The sequence below is a fragment of the Stereum hirsutum genome (genome assembly GCF_000264905.1).
Source record: "Stereum hirsutum FP-91666 SS1 unplaced genomic scaffold STEHIscaffold_1, whole genome shotgun sequence".
NCBI classification, from domain to species: domain Eukaryota; kingdom Fungi; phylum Basidiomycota; class Agaricomycetes; order Russulales; family Stereaceae; genus Stereum; species Stereum hirsutum.
The window spans coordinates 1,395,864-1,412,926 of record NW_006763131.1 but is presented as its reverse complement, the minus strand read 5'-3'; the positions used below and the strand labels follow the sequence as shown (position 1 = coordinate 1,412,926).

General features: G+C 51.5%; 5 protein-coding genes across 5 annotated transcripts; 2 read left to right on the top strand and 3 right to left on the bottom strand.

Moving 5' to 3' along the window:
* Nucleotides 1–162: 162 nt before the first annotated feature.
* On the bottom strand, nt 163–1,325 carry STEHIDRAFT_88877 (uncharacterized protein; the record flags this gene model as incomplete). The annotated part of the gene is made up of 3 exons (XM_007298193.1): nt 163–218; nt 273–976; nt 1,048–1,325. Coding segments are annotated over 3 exons (984 nt in total). The 3' UTR covers nt 163–216.
* Nucleotides 1,326–1,762: 437 nt separating this feature from the next.
* Nucleotides 1,763–6,709, bottom strand: STEHIDRAFT_70631 (beta-glucan synthesis-associated). The gene is made up of 14 exons (XM_007298075.1): nt 6,439–6,709; nt 6,257–6,388; nt 5,015–6,202; nt 4,895–4,957; nt 4,650–4,843; nt 4,488–4,578; nt 3,927–4,382; nt 3,628–3,864; nt 3,520–3,570; nt 3,253–3,459; nt 3,074–3,184; nt 2,940–3,005; nt 2,767–2,870; nt 1,763–2,697 (listed from the first exon to the last, which is right to left on the bottom strand). Exons 3-14 carry the CDS (start codon nt 5,162–5,164, stop codon nt 2,604–2,606), a joined length of 1,824 nt encoding a protein of 607 aa, XP_007298137.1. The 5' UTR covers nt 5,165–6,202; nt 6,257–6,388; nt 6,439–6,709; the 3' UTR covers nt 1,763–2,603.
* Nucleotides 6,710–7,141: 432 nt separating this feature from the next.
* On the top strand, nt 7,142–10,456 carry STEHIDRAFT_88867 (beta-glucan synthesis-associated). The gene is made up of 12 exons (XM_007298192.1): nt 7,142–7,502; nt 7,554–7,616; nt 7,683–7,879; nt 7,962–8,049; nt 8,113–8,565; nt 8,664–8,900; nt 8,962–9,006; nt 9,091–9,283; nt 9,349–9,362; nt 9,433–9,543; nt 9,613–9,708; nt 9,788–10,456. The coding sequence occupies exons 1-12, from the start codon at nt 7,254–7,256 to the stop codon at nt 9,953–9,955; spliced, it is 1,914 nt and encodes a 637-aa protein (XP_007298254.1). The 5' UTR covers nt 7,142–7,253; the 3' UTR covers nt 9,956–10,456.
* Nucleotides 10,457–11,244: 788 nt separating this feature from the next.
* Nucleotides 11,245–14,323, top strand: STEHIDRAFT_143565 (uncharacterized protein). The gene is made up of 6 exons (XM_007298614.1): nt 11,245–11,535; nt 11,625–11,700; nt 11,758–13,327; nt 13,397–13,773; nt 13,835–13,884; nt 13,951–14,323. The coding sequence occupies exons 3-6, from the start codon at nt 11,769–11,771 to the stop codon at nt 14,257–14,259; spliced, it is 2,295 nt and encodes a 764-aa protein (XP_007298676.1). The 5' UTR covers nt 11,245–11,535; nt 11,625–11,700; nt 11,758–11,768; the 3' UTR covers nt 14,260–14,323.
* Nucleotides 14,324–14,332: 9 nt separating this feature from the next.
* STEHIDRAFT_136133 (uncharacterized protein) lies at nt 14,333–16,767 on the bottom strand (the record flags this gene model as incomplete). The annotated part of the gene is made up of 16 exons (XM_007298613.1): nt 14,333–14,517; nt 14,573–14,632; nt 14,686–14,948; nt 15,008–15,256; nt 15,311–15,356; nt 15,409–15,460; nt 15,516–15,737; nt 15,800–15,812; nt 15,882–15,910; nt 15,964–15,992; nt 16,050–16,072; nt 16,135–16,273; nt 16,326–16,344; nt 16,413–16,539; nt 16,610–16,620; nt 16,684–16,767. The coding sequence occupies 16 exons, from the start codon at nt 16,765–16,767 to the stop codon at nt 14,426–14,428; spliced, it is 1,458 nt and encodes a 485-aa protein (XP_007298675.1). The 3' UTR covers nt 14,333–14,425.
* Between the last annotated feature and the right edge of the window lie 296 nt (nt 16,768–17,063).

Sequence of the window (17,063 nt, the reverse complement as noted above, 5' to 3'; positions counted from 1 at the left end):
TTGAGCTCAATGCCCGGGGCGTCGAATCATCTACAGCGTAGTATTTTGTGTCGATGTATCAGACCATGTCATGTACTACATATCTCTATTTGCTATATCCTTTGCTTTCAACATTATAGTACAATACTATGACAATTTCATCGCATCCACATGTTTCTTGGTGTAAGCGAGGGTCAAGGTACACCATGCCTAAATACATAACTTGAAGTGCATGATCTCTGAAAGGCGTAGGTTCAGTGCGATGTCTATCTAGAAGGATTATGCGAACTTACACTCGAGTAAATCAAAGTCTTCGCGCAAAGACTGCCAGATGGCCTTGCGACGCCCAATGAAGGTATCACGAATCGCAATCCTGCAAGGCGCGCACATTATGGAAGTTGTCGAGGATGCCGCCATCATCAGAAGTTTGAGATACCTGAGAGGGTCTCGCTGCTTCACAAGGATCGATACCTGACAGTGTTGATCCAACCATGTTTGTCCACAAGTGCATACTGATGCAGCATCAGGGCCGCGATTGATCTTGAAAGGAGTCAGCAGGTCAGATCTCATGCTGTCCTTAACTTTCATCAACGTCAACATGTCTGGGGACGAGAGTAACGACCAGCGTGCTTGAGCTGCCGAATCCCATCTCCAACCATCTATCTCCCTCGAAGGTCCTCGTGGGTCCCATTCTTCATGGCGAAGGTCGATACACGACAAAGCGTAGAATGCAGCTGGGAGAATGTGGGGAGTATCGTATTTACGCGCCAAATTGATGATAGAGCATGGCTCTGGAGCTTGGAAGGGCATAAATACTCTGCGCGGGGAAGTGGCGCCCCATATCATGTCCCATTCTTCCAGAGACCCTGGCCAGTCTGTCTCGAGATGTTCCACGACAACAGCACGAATGTGTTCGACTTGATACTTGGTGGACATGGATAACACCGCTTCCACATCTTCAGGTATGCGTGCATCTAAGGGAGGATGTGGAAGTATGCTGTGTGATCAACGGTGTCAACAACCACCTTGGAAGCCTGGCGAGTAACAATTTGACGATTGCAAACTCACTATCGATCGTACAGAGCAAGCAGAAGGGCCTCAATACCGTTCGTATGATCCTGCATGACCACGAGGGGGAGACCTTCGTACTGGTCTTGATCACCAGCGTCCGTCGCCGGTAAAGCGAACATGTCTTTGAAGACAGACGAATGGCGAGCAAGAAGAGATTTATGAACGCGAAAGACAGGCCGCGGGCTTGGACTGTCGTGCAGACCAGAAGTAAGACAGACATTTCCGTCATCGAGATATAGAGAGCTGTGATGCTCGAGTTGAGGTGAGTCTGTCATGATATCGGGGAGTGGTCGTGAGGTGCAGAGTTGAGGTGGCGCTATGATTGACACGGGAACCATTGTTTGTCTCTGTTAGGGCCGGAAGTCTCCGGAAGCGCCGGGCGTGCACAAAGTGCCCAGTCAGACGAAGAGAACAGCAACCATTTCTTCTGTATTGTGTGAGGTCTGCTTCGGAGACTACCACATATTTGTTACGAGTGCAACGAGCATACAGTAACATTGACAAGAGCTGGCCTCCCACAACGAATAATGCCAAACTCGCGACGCGCAAAGCCTCAACAAGCGACTGAACGTTTCTACATAACTTCCTAGGACTGAATCAGGTGTGGGCGTAGGTGTCGGGATAAAACGTGAGAGGGTAATCAATAAGAGGCCAAACTACTTATATATGCCTATAAGACTCCCGAGTCCGCGTCTGTATAAGTATCTCACATCTCGGCCTTGCAGCAAGTTACCAAGAATTAGTCTGTGGCCAATCGAATCCAACAAAAAAAAACGCAATGCAGACCCCTCCATCAAGTCCACGACATTCACGCTCAAAAAAGTCCTCGAGTCCTCGTATTCAGAGCTACAGCTGGGTCCATGTCACAACAATCCAGCTGGACCCTGGTGGCTCCCATGGCCATGCGTCACGTACGTTGCACGGGTTCAGTACTGAAGTAGGGTAGGCTAGGTATCGACGGGGAAGAAGTAATTCATTCATTCATTGAAATGAAAAAAAGGCGCGAGACCGATTGAAAGGGGGATATACGTCTCCATTGAAATTGGATTGAAGTGTTTAGGAAACTCGAACAAAAAGGAAAAAGGACAAGAAGAATGCGTGCGTGGCATCGGTACCAAATCTAAGCTAGGGAGAAGACGCTGAAGGTTGTTTTAAACAAAGCAATAGCTAAAAAAATTTGAAGAAGAAAAAAGGAAGTGAAGGAAAGACTATGGGACAAGAAACTAACTAGGGATCATCACTCAAAAAGCTGAAAAACCGAACTGTCCTGCGTGACGTGAGAAGGAGGCAAGCGAGGGGATTGAAGATCAGAGCCCAGAGCCCAAAGCCCAAAGCCATTACCATCAAACATCGCGAAAGAGAAATGTGCAAAACCGAGGGGCGCGGACCGGGAGCAAGGAGGAATACAGCGGCGTGTGACGGTAGCGGAAGCCCTGGGGACAACGGACAACGGACCATACGAGCGTACGTGCATGTGGTATGCTTGTGATGAGAGAGCGACAACATGAAAGCGAGCGAGACGAGACGACGGTAGACGGGATTCAGGACATGGACTAGCATTGGTCCAAGAACGAGTTCTTGGGGAACGGCTGTCCGTAGTCGTCCTTCCAGGTGGTGAAGTTCGGGTTTGTGTACGCCTCGATGTACCTGGAAGATCATGCCCGATTCAGCTGTCAGATGTCTGGTAAGGAGTGACGACGAGGAAATTGTACGCACTCGTTGATGTATGTCGCCGTTGGGAAGTCGGGAGGATCGCAACCGATGTTTATCGAGTCGGAGTACTGGTACACCCGGATATAATCGATACGCATGACCGCAGGCTAGAGATGAAGAAACAGTAGTCGGGGGCTTAGCGAACACGCCAAAGTAACATTATTAGATCTACTCACGAAAGTCAAGTGGTCCAAGTCCACGGTACCGAAATTGGTCGACATTCCCAAGTTCGCGAGCAGGTACTGGATCCCATTGACAGCTGTGAGCATGATTGTGCAGATATGAAGATATATGGAGGTGAGACTCGTACCAAAGGCTCCTGGGGTATAGCACGGGGCCCGATCTCCGCTGCGGTGTCTGCTCCCATGCCAGAGGCCTTAACCGTCCACGCCGACGTGTTCGATGCGATCCAGGTGATGTACTGCAAAGACAAGGCGCGTATGAGTCGGCATTGTACATTAAACGATGAAGGGAGGCGAAAGCACGAACAGCGTCATCGAAACCAGGCTTATACTCGATACCGTAAACAGCGAAACAACCGGTCTCAAGCTCATAACAACCCTGCTCTGTCTGCGTGACACCCGAGACAGCCTGCTGGTAGACACCACCCTTATAACTGTTCAGCTCGGTGATCGTGGAGTTGTAAATGGACAAATTGTCGGTGGTGTTTGGCCAGGTGTAAGCAGCGTTGAACGGCTGCCCAAAAGAGTCAGACGCACGGCTCTATCTGAAGATAGGGGACTCTAAGAGACGTACAGCAAACTGTCCAGATTGGGAGACCTGGCCAGTGAGTGGAGTTCCCGTAATCTAGAAACAAGAAACCAGTCAGCCATAAGCAACGATGTGGACAGTGGGATCACATACCTGAGCCTCGAAAATATCGATTTCAGGAGCCGACCTTCCGACATACGTTCCATCCTCGTGCATAGGACCTGGGTGTGATTCGCCTGTGCATGTGCAGCGCGAGAGGCGCTGACCAGGAAGGAACGACAAAAGGCCACCATTTCCAGCATCACCGTTCTCCAGGGCGGCAGTAGGGAGCCCATTGACGGACTGATTCGCCACTGTACCAACATCACAACTATCATATGTGTACGGCCACTATACGGCATGCGTTGCTCAGCGGGAAGGCACAACAAAGGATCAAAGTACGAAATACGCACCATGCCCTCCAGAGAAGCACCGAAACCTGCACGGCCGAGATTGCCCATGGTCCACACTGCAGGCCAGAGACCCACGATGTTATTCGTACCAGGAAGCGTGACAGCGGTCTCGACGATTCCACCGGTAAAGCAAAACTTGTTCCAGGTCTGGATCATACCGCCCTGATAGTTCAGATCATGCGTCTCCTTTGCGGACAAGGTGATCTCAAGAGCGCCATCCTTGGTGGTAACAGCCGCAGGATCATACCACTCCAAGTTGTTGGTCTGCCAGTAATGCAAATCAACAGCCTCCCAGTACGGGTCGTCGCCGGGATAGAATGTCCGGCCGTCGACGTTGAACTCGTCCGACCAGACGAGGACCAGCTCTTGGGTGTCGTCCATGAATGACTTTCGTGTCTTGGCGTAGTCAGGTGTTTCGAGATCAATGAGGCCCCAGTTACCATTCATACTCGGGATCTGCAAATGCGGTGTACAGATGGTAGGTGGTAAGTTTGATGGCGTAAATATAGATTGAGTCCGGGCTGAACTCGGCGACGAGAGAAAAAAGGTACAGGAACTGACCTGGCCAGAGGCGTTGGTCCCACCGATGTTGAAACCGCCTTGCAGCGAAAGACCGTGTTTTGTGACATATGATGCTACAGGATAACCAGCACTGGAGCACGAAACAAAACAACAATATCAGACAGGCACGGAAATGACGTAGGCGAGACATAGTCAGCGCACAAGAGAGCGAAGATGCCGAGGGCGATGAGGGCGAGACAGCCCAGGTTGGCGATACCACGAGCAGTGAAGACGTTTCCGCCTTGGTCGTTCTTTCGGTCTCGTCTAGGATCTGGGTTGTGGAGGTAGTCGTCTGGCTCGCGGTTGTTGGGGGATAAGTCAGCACCCCACGAAGCTGGGTCTGGCGAAAGTGAGAACTGCGATATTGTTAGCCTGAAAAGTCAAGCTTATAGAAGCAATCAGCACACCTTGTCTGTCATAGACGAGTGTGACATGCCGCCTGCTTGTCCGGCTGGGTATGGAGAGTCATTCTGCGAGTGCGGGCGTGTGAGAAGAAATTAGGGTCCACCAGAAAGAGCAGTACGAACGAGAGAGGTGGTGCTGGACATGGGCGTGGCATTTCTTGACCCTTGAGCGAGCGCGGCCTGCACGCCCGGGCCTCTCGCATTCGGGGCTAAGAGGTTGGTTGTCGAGGGGGTATTCGCGGCGGGGTAGTACCGCATCTCTGGGGCCGCCATGGCGGGGAAAAAGCGAAGAAAAAGCGAAGAAAAAGGGCAAAGAGTGGACTAGCTGCCTGTAGCGGCTTGAGTAGTGAGGACGGAGAGGGGGTCGTTGACAAGGCGGGAGGAGGAGGATGAGGAGAAGGACAAGTCGACGTCGAGTCGGGGGCGAGAAGTACGGTGTGATCTCCAGGCCCCGTTTTGGAAACGCACAACAACGCGATCATTACATAAGCCATCCCCCGCCATGCCAAGCATCGGCGGCTTTCCACGCACCCCGTTGCCTCCGACCGTCGACGCGTACAGCGACCACAACACAGCAGCCGAAAGAAATAGCGCACAATATATTCTCTCAGCTATCTGCCAGACCACCCCCTTCTAACAACCCCAGAATCCCGCCTTTAGCCCTCCTCTCGCTCGTGCCCAGTTCCTCTGCAGCTTTTTCGACTCTTCCCAACCCTGTGCTCTCTCCGCCTTCTCCCCCGACCTCCAGACCCCTCTCTGCTGCTCGCCTATCGATCTCTTTTAATCGCCCCAGTACCGCCATGTTTGCCCGATTCAAAGCCTGCTCTCCCTCGTTCCAACCATCCGAATCAGAAAGTATCCCGTCCAGCAGCTCCTTCTTCTGCGTTTGATAGGTCGTGCGCGACGTGCTCGGGGCGTTCGAGATCAGGACGTGTGTTGTTGCTGGCGATTGGCCCTCTACCCCATCTACGTCATGCCCTGTCTTGTCCAGCCACTTCTCGAGCCCTACTACCGCGTCTCGTGCCTTCTTCAGCTTCTCGTTCTTTGACGGCCGTCCTTTCTTCGCGCCTGCTTTCTGACCTGCTTTCGAAGTACTGGCTTGTGGACCGAGCTCGAGCGTGTTGACCCCATCCGGAACGAAGACCTCGCGCGGGAGGGTGCGTGGATTGTAGGGACCGAGGGACGAGTGGGGTAGGATGTGGAAGACTTCTTTCGAGAGGAGTTCGGATAGCGTGTGGACGACGTAGGGAGCAAGTGATGCGAGTGAGTCGGTGAGGGTGGTCGGTAGACTGAGAAGTTCGGTGTACGTGTCTGAGATAGGGGTAAGGACGGTCATAATAAATTTGAGGTTCGGTGAACACATACCGATGGCAATTTCTATGTGATTGATCGAGTGTAAAGGAGGATGGGTTTCTGACGGCTGCGTGAGGAAAAAGGTGTAGAGCGCGAAAAGCGCGACCACTCTATGCAAAGGTGGCTCCGTCCCAACCAATTTCTCTGGTAAAGTGAGCGGAATGAAAGTAGTAGCCAGTAATTGTACGACGCACCAACGAAAAGTCTGCAAGTTACACGCAAAAATGTCTCCCGCGTGCGCGCATCGAATACCTTCAGATGAAACCAAATCCATCCACGTTCCGTCCATAGCTGCTTGAAGAACTCGAACGGCTTCGGTGCCTGTGTGTAGCCGGAAACAAAGAGGTCGATGAGACTTTGTACGTCGGCGCGGAAAGGTTCGACGAAGAGCGACGAGGTGAAGTAGGCTGGCTGAAGAACGAGTTCGCCACGACTGGCAGAGGGCGAAGGGGCGAGAGACATGTTTTTTTGTGCTGCGGCTACTTATAATATCTGAGCGTTGTATTGGATATCTGAAATGCGAAGGCGGAGGACGAGGCGTGCGTTCCTGGGCCCTGGCTGCGCGACTTCCGAAAGCGGCCAGATATCCAATGTTCAGATCCGTTTCTTCTCTCTTCCGGCACTGCGCAACCCTCGTCACGTTTTTGTGGTGTGCAGTTACGGTGTGCAAAGCGGTTTAGGGGGGCTCTGAAGACAGATATAAAGACTGACTGCGTCTTTGATGTCGAGCAAAAATGCCACTCTTGAACAGCTCTGAGTGCTCCGCTATTAAACAGACTCGAAGAAGCACGCAGAAATGTGGACGCGCCAGCCGAAGGGGTCTCAGAATGATCCAACGCCGTTGCTGACCTTCTTCGCCGCCGGAAGGCTGGTACGGCCTCCTCATCCCCTTCCTCTTCCTCCCTCCTTCTCCCTCTCCTCCACCCCGTCTCGTCGCCGTACAACTTCGTAGAGGCGCCCACCTCTACCCTGTCAACGCCACGGACGCCGTTCTTTTCTAGTTCATATAATGTCCTACGTCGGTGATCAGGCCCAACAGGGATACTATCCCGACCCCCACTCTCCTTCAACTTCGACTACACACCTACTTAATCCTAATGGCCCTCTTTCACCTTTACCCAGCCCCTCGTCTGCCTCTTTTGCTGCCATTCAGTCCAGGCCAGGTGGCAATATCCCCAGCGCTCCTCCCTCGCCGGTACACGCAGCTTTCAGAGGACCGCCTTCGAAACGGAGCAGTGTCGCCGGGTCTTCGATTTTTGTGCGTCGTGAAGAAATCGTCGTAACCTTCATTTCCTCACATTTCTTTCAGAACGGACCGCCACCAGTGAACCCATACGAAGCTCATGGTCGGAGCTCATCCATTGCCAGCAAGGTCACCCTCAGCTCCCACTCCTCCGACCTTTCGCTTCGTTACTTATTCTGTTGTTCAAACGTGTAGTTCTCTCTTGCTGCCGACCCTGCTGCATGGGCAGCCGACTTCCGTGGCAACAACCAGCCGGAACCCGACGACGAACTGCATAATCCTGACCCACGCAGAGACAGGAAATACGATGCGGGAGGAACCATCTTCACTTTGCGTGGTATTGCCAACCTTGGATGTCTCGCTATCCTGTGTTTTGGAATCATGGCCCTCTTGTGCGTCGAATCTTCTTCTCTGGCCCATTGTGTGCTAGTCAAACTCACGCTCTGTGGAATTGCGTGGTGGTCAATTATGCAGTGCTGGCTATCCTATCACTAGCTGGGCCTTGAAGAAATTCGCCTCCCACCCTATCAACGTAGTAACGATGACCAACAGTACCGGACAGGTATGGTCCTTCATACTTCTCCACTTTTCATCCATTCATCTCCAACTTCGTACTATTATATAGGTCCCCAGCATCGGCAACTTTGGTCTCATCGACGACGACACCCCCGACTGGGCCCGCACCCGCCTCTCCTTCACCGACGGCACCACTGAATACACCCTCGTCTTCTCCGACGAATTCAACACCGACGGCCGCACCTTCTACCCGGGCGACGACCCGTACTGGGAAGCCGTCGACCTGCACTACTGGCAGACGAACAACATGGAATGGTACGACCCCGCGGCGATCACCACCGCCGACGGCGCGCTGCAGATCTCGCTGACGCAGAAGGAGACGCATGGGCTGGATTATCAGGGAGGTATGATTCAGACGTGGAATAAGTTTTGTTTTACGGGCGGGCTTTTGGAGACGAGTGTGGTGCTGCCGGGGGTTAATAATGTGGTGGGGCTTTGGCCTGCGGTTTGGACGATGGGGAATTTGGGAAGGGCGGGGTATGGGGCGTCATTGGAGGGAATGGTGCGTTTTCTTTTTGTTTTTGTTTTCTGGGATTATGTGGGTTTGGAAACTGTGGTTATTGACGGGTGGAACCATGATTTCTTGTGACGGGTATGTAGTGGCCATACACCTATGACAGCTGCGATGTGGGGACCGTCGCGAATCAGACGTTGAAAGGACTTCCGGTCGCGGCGACGGAGAACGGTGACCCTTCGTACAACGGGGTTCTGTCTTATCTTCCTGGACAGCGTCTGTCGAGGTGTACATGTCCCGGAGAGTCTCATCCGGGGCCCATGCATGACGACGGCACGTATGTCGGAAGGTCGGCGCCCGAGATCGATATGTTCGAAGCACAGGTAAGTGATGGCATACTCCTGGACCGTCTGAATGAATTAGATGTTTAACTTTGTGGCATAGGTTTCCAATGGTGTCGGCTACGTGTCCCAGTCCGGACAGTTCGGTGTAGGTGTTTTCTGCTTCTGAGTCCCCATCTAGCCCGAATTGGCTTGACCTGACATTGACTTTTTTTTCTGTTCCGGTCGATAGCCTTTCAACTATGAATACATCTGGGACAACACCACGGACAACTACAATATCCCGAACAAGACGGCGACGAGTCTGAATGCTTACATGGGTGGTGTATATCAGCAGGCCGTCTCTGGTATCAGCTTAACCGAGCAAGACTGCTATCAGCTCGGTACTGCATGTTTCTCCGTATACGGAATCGAGTATAAGCCTGGTATGTCCTCTGGACCTCCTTCTCGTCGAACGAAGACTGACTTTGATAATGATGGTGCGGCACAGGCTTCGACGATAGCGTTCGTGTTGTTATTCCGTGTTATTTTGTGGCCATACATCTCATGCGTGGTCTCTTTTTGACATCCACAGTACATCAGCTGGATCGCAGCGAACGAGACCGCATGGACGCTCAAGGGCGCAGGTATGGGTGCCGACACGGCCACCGAGATCGGCGCGCGTCCTATCCCACAGGAGCCCATGGTAAGTTTCTACACCATGATCTATTCTACACCTTTCGTTTTAGCTGATGTATGACTGCTTTTCTGATAGTACATCCTTATTAATTTGGGTATCTCGACTGCGTTCGGGTCGGTCGATGTGGAGCATTTGACGTTCCCGGCTATCATGACGGTGGATTATATTAGGGTATTTCTCCTTTCTCTACCTGCCATGGATACTATCAGGACGACTTATGTATGTCTCTTCGTGCTCTATTACCTCCCAGGTCTACCAAGAATCCGATTCTATCAATATTGGCTGCGATCCCGATGAATTCCCTACGAAGGATTACATCAATACGTACATCGAGGCATACTCGAACCCGAACTTGACGACCTGGAAGGACGACTACGGCGAGCCGTTCCCTTCGAACTCGTTCCTTGGACAGTGCTAGATCCCCAGCACCGAGTTCACTACGCATGCAGATTATCTGTTCATCGTGTTTACCGTCAACGCGCTCCCTCCTATTCATTTATCATAAGTTTTTCTTGGGCCACGGACTCCTTTGCTTGCATTTGCATACTCCACATCATCATTTCATACCGTCATATTATCATTTTGCGTCATTTTTATTTTGGGTACATTCGTCGTCTTGACTCTTCACGCTACATCTTCTCTCTTGCTCAACCTCACGCATTATCATTATGCTGTCATGGCGGCCGCCACCACCCTTGAGCATCGTGCTCGTGCCCATCCTTCTGCCAAACAATATCCTACCACCATCAACTCCTATTATCTATCTAACACAACGCTCCGCCCTTCGCTATCCCTTACCCTCGTCACCACCATCACCCTTCACACATGCTTGCCACCCTCTTCATCTGCGCATCGCTTCACCCCCATCCCTACTAGCCCGCACCCATCTCCCATCTCCACGTCCCCGGACCTCTCACCCTTCAACCCTTCAACCCTTCACCCTTCGAGTCGCTCTTTTTTATTCACTTATATCCCATATTTTTTTGGTTACGTTTTTACTATACCCACGCATACTGTTCCAACTTCCCAACCAATTGTTGACAGTTTCACGGCCGGATTTTTTTTTGGAGATAGGTATATACATATTGCATATCGCATACACTGATATTAAAGCATAACATACAACGGATGCAATGCTGTAGAGAAGGGGTGGAATGCTGATAAACACATCATATGGTTTGTGGCGAGTTGAGATTGAGTGAACTTTGGAAAGGCATGAATATTGGGGGGCGGCCGCCAGATTGTGGGAGTGCGGGCCGGTTTTCCGGAGGCTTTAAATCTTAACAGAGACAAACAACGCATCGGGACCGATGTGATTCACCAAAGTGGCTCCGACTAGGGCCCGGGAAGCTCCTATGAGGGTCTCCCCGTCCGAAGTCCGGATTTTGCCCTCAAATATCTACTTTTTTTTGGCGGCCCCCGGCCTCAAATATCCACTTTCGGGGAAGGGTCTCATAATTAATATATATATTCAATTCATCGCAATTTTTTTCATAGGCCAGATCGCACACCGGGATCGAGCTTGGGCCACAGTGGTACATCATGCATTAGTGCTCATCAAAATACCACTCAATCTCAGGCTAACCTTCTTTGTATCATCCTCCTTCCCGTCCTTCACCACTTTTTCCAACAATTTCGTGAACTCCCGGCTTGTGTCAAGGCCGACCACGTAGTTGTGGCACTCGTTTTGAGCCATGCCCGTTTGGTCTTTGTGTGGGATTCTGTGGCGTCTTCGGAACCAGCGGATCGCGATTCCAAAACTCGAATTTCGGCCTCAAATTGGCCTCAAATATCCACTTTCACCGGACCACATCGCTCGTCGGGGCCTCAAATATCTACTTTTCCGGGGTAGGATTTCACAAATTTTGCTCCAGGAATATCCACTTTTCGGGGAGACCCTCATAGGAGCTTCCCGGGCCCTCTCCGACTCCAGTCTCCGAGTCTCTGACCAACCTTCACTGAGCTTCAGCATCCTTGAGTTCGTGACGAAAGTTCCATGTACGTTTTTGCATGTATACTAACTACTACTCTATGGATGCTTGCTTGCTTCTTGCTAACTAAGTTGATTTGTTTTACGCTGTGCCCAGTGCGTCTAATCGAGGTGCCACATTCGACCATACTACATCTCCGAGACTGAGCTCCTGTGTCCTTAGTTGCGCTCAGGTGCGTCCGTGTTCCTATCTTTTGGTCTGCCAAATCTAAATCAGAATAACTTGCTAGGTCGATTGACCATGACCATACTAGCGTTGCCTCCGTACCCTTCCTCCGGCGCTCGTGCCAATCTCTCCGCATCCCAACTTGCTACTCTCAACCAGAAAATAGCATCGTCGCTGCAAGAGGTCATATCCCTTCCTCCTCCCAAAAGAGACACCCCCGCGACCGCCGCCTTCGTCTCGACCTACGCTCGTGACCGAGCTCAGTCGTTTCTCCAGTCTTTGATATGGCCGGACTCTGTCAAGTCTTCACAATCAAGAGAAGAGAAGACCACACATGCACGGGTATTACAACTTGCTGAAAAGCTCGCTGCCTCGGGATCTCTGGGGATTCACGTTTTGCTGGATCTCACAATTGCATACCATTCACAGACATCTCGCCTTCGTACCCTCTTGAGCAACGCTATTGCATCGAAGCCACAGTTGCTCACTGATCTCAAAGGGGTAGTGGTTCCGTCATTTATATCCCTCCTCAATAATCCGTCGTCTTCCGGGCTATATGGCTTCCGCAAAACATCGCATTGCATCCTTTCCTTCCTGCACGCCTCACCGCCTGAATTCCTCCTCGCCTTCGCTCACGATCGACAGTTCATCATTTCATTAGCAACTGCGTACGATTTCGGTCTTACCTCGCTTGCTCAGTCGTACGGTGGTCTCCGGCTGCCACCTTCAGACGCCACACAATCCCGTGCATTAGACGAATGGGAGCGTGTGTTCCTCGAGACGAAGGTCGCGCTCGTCGATGCATTTCACATCATCTTCAAGAAGATACTAGAGGATCTCACAAAGGCCGAAACACAAGGTACCCCTCGAGATCTCGCAATGGAATCCCAACGGACGTTCGGCATTATATTCGCTCTCTTGGAACTCCCATCGTCTTCGGCCACCACCGCGAGCCCGAGCCCTCCCATCCCATTCTTGAACCGTCCATTGCTCGCGGACTATCAACATGCGTACGATATGTCTCGATTACTCGAGAATGTTGTGACGAGCCAGAGCCGAGACGATGGGCGCCTGGAGGTCCTCACCATGTCTCTTCGCTCTCTCGACGATGACTCGTCCGCTGCGTCATCTACACCTTCATCGTCGAACGCTTCGAAACGCTCGAATCCGGGTGCACTTAAACTTCTGCTTGGATCGGGTGTCCCTCCCGGTATCGATAACCTGGGCCGTCGTCCCGCCCAGCCCCACACTAAACCCAACCCGAGTCTTGGTCTCGCATCCACACCACGTAGCTTCCCTCCCCCTGTTGCTCCATCGTCCTCGGCGATTCGAGACGACGTGAAAGCGAAGGTCTCGGAGGTTCTTTCGATTTTGCCAGATTACGAACCAGGCTATATCAAGGCGTTGCTTCAGCGGTCTGAGTATGCGGGGAATAGCGAGAGGGTGGTGGAGGCCTTGTTGGAAGGAACTGCGCCGCCACCTGAAGCTATTAACACTGCGAGTAGACCGGTTGAGTCGAGTGGGAGGACAGAGACACCGCAAGTCAAGGACGAGTTTGAGTTTACGAAGGAGAGGAGGAACGTGTTCGATGAGGAGGCGATGGATTTGTCGAAAGTTAGAGTCGGAAAGAAGAGGTATGTTTACTTTTGAAATCTGGTCGTGTCTTCATGCAAACCATCTAACGGATTGTCGGTGTTTTGTAGCGATGAAGCCTCTGTGTTGCGCGATCGAACTTTCATCGAGCAGATGAAAGCTGACATTCTTCGTCGGGCTGAAGAAGCGAATTACTCTGACGAGGAAGAAGAAGGGAAAGACGTTGCCTTTGAGGAGGAGTTGGACTATATCGATACGGGGGCAGCTGTGAAAGTCGGAGGGGATGGTGAGGAGAGTGGTGAGGAAGATGAGGAAGGCGAAGGTGACGGAGTTGGAGCTGGAGAGAGTAGTGGGAAAGGGAAGGAGCGGGAGAAGGCCAATCCGGAGACGATCCTGGAGATGGCGTACATCCGGGATGCGAAGGTGTTTGAGAGAGATGCGGCTACTAGGAGAGGAAAAGATAGGGTGGCGTTACGCGCGCAAACTGGTACGTCACTCACAAGTTCGTTTCTTTACCCACCTGCATCACCTAACATGGTGCATCACAGGTTGGGACGACTCTCAAATCGAGGGGTGGCATATCATGCTGGAGCGCAACGTAAGTCCACTCACCTTGCCTTCACCCTCACTTGCTACGTTGTCTGATCCCTGTATACCTCACCAGCCAAAACAGAAAGAAAAGCTACTGCAGAAGTACGAGTTTACAGGCAATCATCCTGTGTCCGAGCCACCGAGCCGTAGTCAAACGCCCGATGGTCAATCTTCACGTGGGGGCGGTTCTCGCGGTAGAGGCGGTAGAGGGCGTGGTGGTCGCGGAGGAGGAGGGGGAGGAAGAGGCCGTGGTGGCGGTGGCGGTGGCGGGAATGAGCAAAGAGATCGAGCATGGAAAGATAAGAACAAGGCGAGCAGAGGAAACCATGACCGTAAGAGGGGGCACGACAAGAAGATGTCTAGGGCTGGTGGCCCGAGCTAGTCCCCTTGTTTGGTTTGGTGAGCTAGTTGTTGTTTTCCATTATGCAATAACACAATTTCAAAGGCTGGAGGGACAACGGTAGAGGGACAATGGTAGTATTGGAAGATCAAGGAATTTACTACAAGAAAACTAAGAACACTCCCCAACAGTCTCCAGTCTGAGAACTTCATTCCACCGGCATCTTGTGAACAGAACCTTCAACCTTGCTATCTTCGTCAACAATCTCGCCATGATGAGCAGCCGCCTCGTGTTGCAGCCCTGAGGGAAGAAGTCAGTTCGATAAATATGGATCTCGATGATTTTAACCACTCACTCTCCAGGTCGACACGTCCGTGAAGAATCTCGTTGACGTATGTCGGCACGATGACATCGTCTAGAAAAACACCCTAAGTCTGGCATCTTTGAACGAAATGAACGCTTACGCACCTTCTCGGTAGTAGTTGGTCTCCGTGACGAAATAGCAGACAACAAACAGAAAGACCAGGGAAATCATCTGCTGCGAGAACTGCCACTTGAGCTGAGGAAGAAACTCGACCTCAGCGGCGGTCACACCGAAAGAGACTGTCATGCCGAGCGATATGGAGGATTTGAACATTCCAGCATAGCGCGCACAGATCTTGGGATCGTTGGATAAGGTAGATATCACGAATTGGACGACGCTCTGCCAGATTGCATAGATCACTCCTGATCTATTAGGATGGAATGAGGTCGTGTAGGGTTATGGTAGTCAAGGGTGAAGCGCACTCACAAGACATAGCCAGAAAACAACGGCCCAACTAGAGCAGAATCATCTGTCCAGTCAAGGTTCAGTGCGTCATCATTCACCGAGATCTTGTTGGGTCCAGTCAACCAAATTGTCTCGTCGATCCAGATCGCAAGCGTGATGACGGCGACATAGGTCGCGGCGATGTAGGCTCGCCTACGACGAGGCATGTCTGCATCGAATATAGGCTGGAGGGCGAGTGTTGCGGGGATCTGGACCGCCCAGAAACAAAGACTGATAGGCCACCGACTCAGAAAAAGCTCTATCTAAGGGGAAGGCGGAACGTACTTGACGAGTGACCGTGTACGAAGATTGAAGACGTGCGCAGACATCGCTACAGACACGTTATTAGTGCAGGCCCATTTGTTGTAATGAGGGGAACTTACTAGACTGGAAAGAAAGACACATTTCCGCGGACAAGCCCACGATATAGAGCATCTGGGGGGATGTCGTGTCAACAGAAGGACAGCGTGACCAGGACTGATCATATTACCCAGATCTTCCAGTCCCAGAGGAGTTTCAGGTAGGCTTGAGCTTCCTCTGCAAAGCCGCGTGGTTTAAACACAGCGATACCAGTTCCGTCTTTTCGCACCAGGTCCTTTGGGTGAATGACGAAGAAAATGCCAAACACGATGGACACGAGCTCTATGATGATAAAAATGAGGTAGACGCTCGTAGGTGAGCCGGTGTCGGATTCTGTTTTGTGAAAGTTGACCTAATACAGGTGTAGGGATGAGTACTAGCCGTCCATTTAATGCTACGGTGATCGTTACTTACACCGAACTCGATACTGATTGTTCGATGCAAAAGACTACCTTCAGTCTCCGATGATTCGTATGTATATAGTAGAAAAACCTACGCTGCGCCAATGAATGAACCTGCGGCAACCTGACGAATCCTGAGCACGGAGAAGTATGAAGTGGTCTTAGAACGAAACGCACCATTATCCATTGCAGGACGATATATTTTCCTAGAGAAAGAGTATCAGCATCCCCGCGCTTTGCCTATGTATCGGATAAAATCTCACCTTTATGTTTTTCGTCTGCATATCTGAAAAATAATCACGTCAGTGTGATTGTTGGATGTGGGAGATGATCGTGCTTGTTACGGACGAATACTGGACAAATCCTGCGGTCGTCCATAAGAATCCGGCACCTATACCGAGGACAGCGCCGAACGTGATGGGAGGGGCCTGGTATCCGGTACGGTCATATATCCAGAGGCCGGAAGCATACAGAGGGTATGTCAAGGCTATAAGTCGCATTAGAACATCCCGCCACAGGCACACGATATCATATCATACCTCCGAGGGCAAGAGTCCACTGATGACGGCGTAACGTAGAACATGAGTGGACAGGCAGCATCGGTATGCGACCAACTGGATGCTTACACGAGGCCCGAAAACGTTCAAAACGGAACCAGCGAAGAAAGCAGAGAACGTATAGACGCCGTAAAGGGCGCAATTGGTGACGTTTCCTACCACAGCAGACGAGGGTTTTCCACCACCAGCGCCCAGACTGAATCGCGCAAGACAGTGATCAGTTCAGAGTCTAAGATATAGTCTTCCCTCCCGAGGGATATACTTACCCTGTGATAGCCTACAGAAAAGCAAGAAAAGGTTGGAGCCGCAAATAGTATGTATAAACTGCCTTTGCACGCACCCCATACAGCCCAGGGCAGGCGAATAGGACGAAACCGACGACCAGACTCTGGAAGATAGGGCTCGACTTGTTCCAACGCGCCATCGTAAAAGAGGGGAATCTGGGTGGAGTGTGCCAGACAGCTTGAGATATGTTCTTATGGCATTTATTCCTCACCCCAGGCTAAGCAGTGATGGACAAGTCGGAAGCCACTCGGAAGCCCAAGCCGTTGTTACATTAGGAAGAGACAACCCTCCAAATAACAGAGATAGCGTCTCTCGAATAACAAATGTCCGTCTGCGATAAGTCGGAAGACATTTTGGTCGTGGCGTGGGTCAATATTGGCAAGATGAACCTGCTGAGGAAGTCGTCGAAGCGAGGAGGAAACGAGGTATGACGCA

Excerpts from the sequence above, each read along its gene's own strand:
- STEHIDRAFT_70631 (XM_007298075.1), bottom strand. The coding sequence starts at position 5,164 with ATGGCGGCCCCAGAGATGCGGTACTACCCCGCCGCGAATACCCCCTCG. Across the intron at positions 4,958-5,014 it reads TGTCCAGCACCACCTCTCTC|AATGACTCTCCATACCCAGC; the intron begins GTTCGTACTGCT and ends CCGCACTCGCAG. Across the intron at positions 4,579-4,649 it reads CTCGGCATCTTCGCTCTCTT|TGCTGGTTATCCTGTAGCAT; the intron begins GTGCGCTGACTA and ends TTCGTGCTCCAG.
- STEHIDRAFT_88867 (XM_007298192.1), top strand. The coding sequence starts at position 7,254 with ATGTCCTACGTCGGTGATCAGGCCCAACAGGGATACTATCCCGACCCC. Across the intron at positions 7,617-7,682 it reads GCTCATCCATTGCCAGCAAG|TTCTCTCTTGCTGCCGACCC; the intron begins GTCACCCTCAGC and ends TCAAACGTGTAG. Across the intron at positions 9,544-9,612 it reads CTATCCCACAGGAGCCCATG|TACATCCTTATTAATTTGGG; the intron begins GTAAGTTTCTAC and ends CTTTTCTGATAG.
- STEHIDRAFT_143565 (XM_007298614.1), top strand. The coding sequence starts at position 11,769 with ATGACCATACTAGCGTTGCCTCCGTACCCTTCCTCCGGCGCTCGTGCC. Across the intron at positions 13,328-13,396 it reads GTTAGAGTCGGAAAGAAGAG|CGATGAAGCCTCTGTGTTGC; the intron begins GTATGTTTACTT and ends GGTGTTTTGTAG. Across the intron at positions 13,885-13,950 it reads ATATCATGCTGGAGCGCAAC|CCAAAACAGAAAGAAAAGCT; the intron begins GTAAGTCCACTC and ends ATACCTCACCAG.